This window comes from Emiliania huxleyi (genome assembly GCF_000372725.1).
Source record: "Emiliania huxleyi CCMP1516 unplaced genomic scaffold EMIHUscaffold_820, whole genome shotgun sequence".
Lineage (NCBI taxonomy): Eukaryota > Haptophyta > Isochrysidales > Noelaerhabdaceae > Emiliania > Emiliania huxleyi.
In genome coordinates, this window is record NW_005195873.1 from 9,926 (window position 1) to 16,900 (window position 6,975).

At 65.1% G+C, this 6,975-nt stretch overlaps 1 protein-coding gene across 1 annotated transcript; it reads left to right on the forward strand.

Annotated features, from left to right (window-relative positions):
• Positions 1-4,858: 4,858 nt before the first annotated feature.
• EMIHUDRAFT_249760 (hypothetical protein) lies at positions 4,859-6,918 on the forward strand (the record flags this gene model as incomplete). The annotated part of the gene is made up of 6 exons (XM_005759043.1): positions 4,859-4,957; positions 5,168-5,545; positions 5,872-6,126; positions 6,289-6,474; positions 6,544-6,627; positions 6,718-6,918. Coding segments are annotated over 6 exons (1,203 nt in total), but the record flags the coding sequence as incomplete, so codon positions are not given.
• Between the last annotated feature and the right edge of the window lie 57 nt (positions 6,919-6,975).

Genomic DNA, 6,975 nt, shown 5'->3' on the forward strand with positions numbered 1-6,975 from the left:
GGTGGGGGGGGGTGGGGTTTTCAACTTTTTCCCTTTTTTTCCCCTGAGACTCTTTTTGCTTGCTCCGCCTTTTCCCTCCCTCCCTCCCTCCCTTCCTTTGGGGGCCCCCCCCCCCCCCCCTCTTCTCTCCTCTTTCCCCCCTCCTCTCTCTCCTCTCTCCTCCTCTCATACCTGGTACGCACCCGCCAAACTTGAAGACCAGGTAAACCTCGTGGGGCCGTCGCGTGCTCGTGGCGCGGCGACGGCGAGGAGAGCTGAAGAGAGCTGAGAAGTGGAGATGCAAGCGTCGCAGCAGCGTTTAACGCAGCAGGTCGCCGACTGCGCGCTCGTCTCATCGTCCGGCGCACTGCTCGTACACAAGCATGGTCGCGCAATCGATAGGCACCGGCTGGTGATACGCATCGGCTTGTCTCCGGTTGCCAGCTTTGAGGGGCATGTCGGCTCAAAGACCGATGTTCGATTTGTTCAGCTCTCCTTTTTTTGAGGCCTGGCGCAACATGAGCACAGCGAAGCTGCGCGCGACCTTAGTGGGCGACCGATTGTCGACGCCAAACGCTTCCCTAACCTTCACTGGCACTCAACACGAGATTCAAAAACTAAAGCTCAAACAGCGTGCTACCGAGTTCATGCAGCACGAGCTGGCTGGGCTTCCGTACTCGGCCCTTATGCCGACGCCCATGTGCAACATGACAGGATGCCGCGTGAGAGGCAGAGATATATCAAAGCGTCGATACCCGAGCAGCGGAACCCTCGTCCTGCAGTTAATGTTTGACGCACTCACTTGCACGTCAGTGCGCCTTTATGGGTTTGATGATCCTGACCATGGCCGCCATCCGTACCATTATTGGAGAGATGGCTCGGTTCACGACGGCCTCAGTAGTGTGGAGTTCTACAGGCGTAAGCTTGCCCGTGGTCCTGGGGACCACGACTTCGAAGCCGAACACTGGTTTATGTTCCATGTGCTGGGCAACAACTCCTGGACGGTTCACTCCCAAACATACCGGCGAGAGTGTGTGCGCTCGTCTCCGGCTCCGGCGTGCATCAACGCTGCGCGAAGTACACGAATGCTCTGAGCCTCCTTCAGAGACCCACACCACTTCCAAATGGTTCAAAGTAAGAGGCCAGCGGTGGTATCGTGGAGCGTGGAGCTCCATGTGCACAGCTGGTACAACGTAGAGTGTAGCATGCCCACGCTGCGACTCATCATGTCGATACATTTCGTTTCCCACACGAAACTCCTACACGCAAGTCCACACCGGCATCACCGCGCGCCCACCCGCTGCCCCGCCCACCGGCCGCCCAGGCGGGAAAGAGATGAGGAGATGGGACAGCGAAGGAGGAGCCTCAAACACGTATGGGAGGGTTCAGTAATGCGCCACGCTGCCCGGCGTCTCTCACTTTCCGGGACAGCCCCGCCCTTTTGAGGCAGGAGAGTGACGGCTACCCCGTACGCCCTGCGGCTGTTTACCCCACCGCTACAATATACTCGTTTATTCATGAGGCGACCCCAGGGAACCGTGGGCTCTAGGTTTCCTAGTGGCGTGCTGTGAACAAACAGCGAAGAAGACGCTGTTTACCCACACAATGCGAGCACATACCGGTTACCCCCCTCGTTACTCGAGCCCACATCCAGAGCCTGGTCTAAATGGCGTTCATGCCCTCGAGCGGCGGCGTGAGCCGACAGCCGTCCGCAGGTGGTGGCGGGCTACCGTGGTTTCTCCGAGCGCCTCCACCTCCGCCCCGCCCGCCACCGTGGTGGTTGCCGGTGCAACCACCGCTTCCGCAGTCGGCGCCGAAGCCTTCCGCGAGCCCCTCCAACCATAACCTCTGGCCGCTCGCCGGCGGACAACGCGGCGGTTGCCGGGTGGAGCACGGCGCGTATGGCTCGGCTGACACAATTTTGGGCGTGAGCGAGGCCGAGTGCCAGGCCCTGTGCCGCGATAGTCGAGACTGCCTCGCAACCGACTACCACTTCACTGGCGGGCCCGAAAACAGCTGCGATCTCCACAAGAAGCCGGTGCTGCACGTCCTCCCGATGGGCGAGCACGCGTGCCGCATCAAGCCCGCCCCGGGACAGAGCGGCTTTCGCGGAGAGACATTAGCCTTCAACGGGGAGGTGACTCACCTGCCGGCGCCTCCCCTCCCTCGGCCGCCTCCGTCGCCACCGTCGCCACCGTCGCCGCCATCGCCGCCGCCATCACCGCCGTCGCCACCACCACCGCCGCCGCCGCCGCCGCTGCCTCCCTCGCCACCGCCGCCGCCACCACCGCTGTCGCCGCCACCACCGCCAACTCCACCGCCACCGGACAGCCCGCTACCGCCGCCGCCCCCGCCGCCGCCGCCGTCGCCGCCTCTCTCGCCGCCGCCGACGCCGCCGCCAGGGGTGACACAGCCAAACCCACCGCCACCGATGCCGCCCTGGCCGCCGGGGCAGCGGCCAGAGTCTCCCCAGCCCCCGCTACCGCCGCCGTCATTGCCACCGCCCCCGCCGCCGCCGCCGTCGCCGCCTCTCTCGCCTCCAGCAACGCCGCCGACGCCGCCGCCGCCGAAGCCGCCGCCGACGCCGCCGCCTCTCTCGCCTCCAGCAACGCCGCCGCCGCCGCCGCCGCCGCCGCCGCCGCCGCCGCCGCCGCCGCTCGCCCCACCCCAACCCTTCTACGCCGACGGGACGGTGCGGACAAGGTACGAGACCGTGGCGCCCGTCCTCAAGGAGCTGGAGAAGGAGCTGGGCGCGCTGCTCCCTGAGCGGTGGGCCCAGAAGGTCGCCGAACACGGGAGCGCGGTGCGCGAGTGGAGCCTGCGCCCCCTCGGCGACTCGCTAAAGCTAAACTTGGACGACCGGAACCGGACATCCACTCCGAGTGCTCTCCCCCCTCTCCTTCGCGATCTCGCTAAAGCTAAACTTGGCCAAGCCATCCTCGCCAGTTCCCCGCTGAAGTTGGCGCTGGGAGTAGCCGGGTGGCTCTTCCTGGCGCTCTGCTTCTACCGCTGCTGCTGCCGGCGGCGCGAGCCGCCTCACAAGCGGCTCGTGGAGCCCGACGAGGAGGAGGCGCGGGGCGGCATGCCAAGTCCGCGGCCGAAGCGCCGCTCCAATGCCGAGCTGGCGGAGCAGGTGGGGGAGCTGCAGCTTAGGATGAAGGAGGTGGGGGAGCTGGTGCTGCGCTGCGCCTCGCCGGTTCCTCTTTTCCGCGCCCCCCCCGCAAGGCGCGCGATACACTCGCCGTGGGGTGAGCTCAAGACCACAAGGCCGGAAGTACCTTGGTAGGGTGAGCGCCAGGTAAAGCCGTAGGGTGGGACGCCGGCAGCGTGTTTTTGGGGGGGGGAGTATTTTCTTTTTCCCCACCACACGCAATCGAGTACATAGATAGCCACACACGCATACGTTCACAAATGCTTGGCACTTAGGACTTAGGTCATAAGCTTCACGGAACCACGCGTGTCGCCCGCCGCGGCCCTAGTCGCTCCCCGCCACAGCGACTGTTGGTCGGCCTCACCCTCAGACTCGCGGGTTCAAGCTCCTCGGCGACTTTTGGATCTCCTCCACGAGATCGGGCATCGGGCTCGGCTTGACCTTGACCGAGCCGTCGATGATCGGCGCCGACCGGTCCGCCGACGCCTCGAGGTGAGGTAAGGTCAGGTAAACTTCTCCATAGACACAGCGTGGTGGGGCAAGGGCCAGGCGCAGCCCTCGCGACTCCCCATGTCTGAAAGACAGGAGCCCCACGGCATTCAAAGTGCAAGGCCCGGTGCGCGTGGGTGAGCGGGTGTAATCGTCACTGTGTATGTGTGCGTGTGCGTGTGCGTGTGCGTGTGCGTGCGTGCGTGCGTGCGTGCGTGCGTGCGTGCGTGCGTGCGTGCGTGCGTGCGTGCGTGCGTGCGTGCGTGTGTGTGTGTGTGTGTGTGTGTGTGTGTGTGTGCGTGCGTGCGTGCGCGCGTGGGTGCGTGCGTGCGTGCGTGCGTGCGTGCGTGCGTGCGCGTGCGTGCGTGTGTGTGTGTGTGTGTGTGTGTGTGTGTGTGTGTGTGTGTGTGTGTGTGTGTGTGTGTGTGTGTGTGTGTGTGTGTGTGTGTGTGTGTGTGTGTGTGTGTGTGTGTGTGTGTGTGTGTGTGTGTGTGTGTGTGTGTGTTGTGGGGAGGGGGGTGTCGACGCCTCGACGTGCTTGAGGGCCGGCGACGCCTCGACAGCGGCGAGCTCCTTCTTGAGGTCCAAAAAAAGAAATCTCCATTGAAGTTTGAACTGGTCTGTTCACACCCGTTCAACGGAGTACTCAAATCTCAGAGTAGTACTCTGGACACGATCCACGGTGACCGCTCAGCCACCTATAGTGCTCGTCGAGCTTGTTACCGCTTTTCTTCACACGGCCATCGCAGAGCAGGTCGTGAATGAGCTTGCCTGTGGCGGGGGTGGGCGGGTGCACGGAGCTAAGTGCCTCGCCACCCTCGCAGGAGTCGCTTAGGCGGCTCCCGTGGTGTACCTGTGTTAGTGCCAGTGCGCGCCAGTCCCGTGCCCAGTGTTGTGCGAGGGAGTTTTGTTGTAAAATTCTTTTTGCCTGTGTTAGTGCCAGTGCGCGCCAGTCCCGTGCCCAGTGTGAAAGAAAGAAAGAAAACAGACAACCCGAGGGAGGGATGGGAGGACGGCACGCCGCCACCACACAGGGATTTTAAGGAGAGGGGTGTGATGCGCTAGCCGTCGCCCACCCTTGGGCTTCCGCCTCTTCCTATCTCTCTTCGCAGTCTCTCGCCGATTGCCCAGTGTTGTGCGACGTAGTTTTTTGTAAAATTCTTTTTGCCCGGCCGCGTTCGAACCGCCGCAGGCCGCTGCTCGCTCACATCGCACATCGCAACCGCACATCGCACGCAGATGGTGCTCGATTCCGACTCTCCTAAGGAGCAGTCCGTGCGCGTCGTGGTGCGCGTGCGTCCCATGAACGAGAAGGAAAACAAGGCCAACACGCTCCCCGTTGTCACGGGCTCGACCGAGAAGCGGGAGGCGAGCATTCACTCTCCGTCTCTCTCTCTTCGCCGCCGCCGCCTCCCTGCTGCACCGACCAAGACCTCTGCCGTAGCTCCCATCTCGACTCCGCTCGGCCCGAGCCGCCCCGCAGCCGCTGGCCGCCGCCGACTCGGCCGCGCCGCCGCCGCCGCCGACGCCTCTCTTCTGCCGCCGCAGGTGACGCTGATCCGCGGAGTGGGCCAGCGGCAGATCCGGCAGGTGTACCACTTCGACTCGGTGTACACGTCGTACTCCACCCAGTGCGAGGTCTTCGAGACCGTCCGCCCGCTCGTCCACGAGGTGATGCAGGGTTTCGAGGCGACAGTCTTTGCGTACGGCCAGACCGGCACGGGCAAGACACACACTATGGAGGGGGAGATCGTGTGCGAGGAGAAGAAGGGGATCATCCCGCGCGCGGTGGAGGCCATCTTCGAGTCGCTGGGCGAGAAGGGGAAGTACGTCTCCTCCGCCGTCTCCGCCTCGTACCTCGAGATCTACAACGAGGAGCTCTCGGACCTGCTCACCGAGGCGAGATGCGGCGAGATGTGGGGAGATGTGGGGAGATACGACCTGCTCACCGAGGCGAGATGCGGCGAGATGTGGGGAGATGTGGGGAGATTCGACCTGCTCAGCGGCTCAGCGAGGCGAGAGGCCGCGCGAGATCGCGCGAGATCGCGCGAGACCGTAGCAGCTCTCCAGCCATGCTTGCCGAGGCGGGGAGATCGGGCGAGGCGTGCCACGCGGCGCGCGAGACGGGAGATAGGGGGGAGATGTGGGCGCAAGAGTGCGAGTGCATGGCTCATCGCGGCTAGACGCCCGACGAGCGCGTGCAACGAGTGAGTGAACTTATGATTATTACTAACTCGTACTTGGTTGATTAGGCGGCCGACGAGCGGGGCGTGTACAACGGCCGCAGCTCGCACGCCGACGGGGCGCCCAAGCTGTCGCTGGTGGAGGACAAGGGAGACGGCAAGCGGCGCGGCAAGGGCGTCTACGCGCACAACCTCTCGGAGCACGAGGTCTGCTCGGCGGCTGACGTGCTCGGCCTGATTGCGCGCGCGCAGGAGCGGCGGCGCGTCGGCGAGACGCGGATGAACAAGCACTCGTCGCGCTCGCACTGCGTCTTCACGCTCACGGTGACGACGCGCGAGACCACATCTGAGGGGATGACGATGGAGAGCACCGGCAAGCTCCACCTCGTCGACCTCGCCGGCTCAGAGTGCGCCAAGACGGCGGCCGGCAGCGCGGCGGGCGGCGGCAGCGGCGCGCACGCGGCGCACGACGCGCGCGAGCGCGAGCGGAAGAACATCAACCAGTCGCTCCTCACGCTGGGGCGCGTCATCTCGACGCTGCGCGATGCGGGCGGCAAGGACAAGGCGCGCATCCCGTACCGCGACTCAAAGCTGACGCGGCTGCTGCAGGAGTCGCTCGGAGGCCGGTGCAAGACTGTGGTCATCGCGACGCTCTCGCCGTCGCAGCTGGCGGTGGAGGAGTCGGCGTCGACGCTCTCTATGAGTAAACTCTTAACTAACTGTTCATTGACTATTAATTAGGTGGAGGAGTCGGCGTCGACGCTCTCATACGTCGAGAAGGCGCAGGGCATCACCAACAAGCCCGTCGCGACGTCGTTCCTCAAGGTTGGCACCGGCGCCGCGCCGGCTGCGCGCGGCGAGGGCGAGGCGGCGGGGTCGATGCAGGACTGGAACGCGCTGCTCACCCGCATGAAGTACCTCGAGGAGCAGGCGGCGGAGGCGGAGGCGGCGCTCGCGCGCAAGCACACGCAGCAGGCGGAGATTGTTGCGCGGGCGGAAGAGGCGGAGGCGGCGCGGGACACGGCCGTGGCGGACCTCGCCGCCATGACTGCGGAGGCGGAGAGGCTGCGCTCTGCCCTCGACGAAACCGAGGCGGAGCGGCGCGGCCTGGCGTACGTCCTCCGCGCGACGCGGCTGACGGAGGAGGCGCTGGCGGCGCAGGCGGCGTCGCTC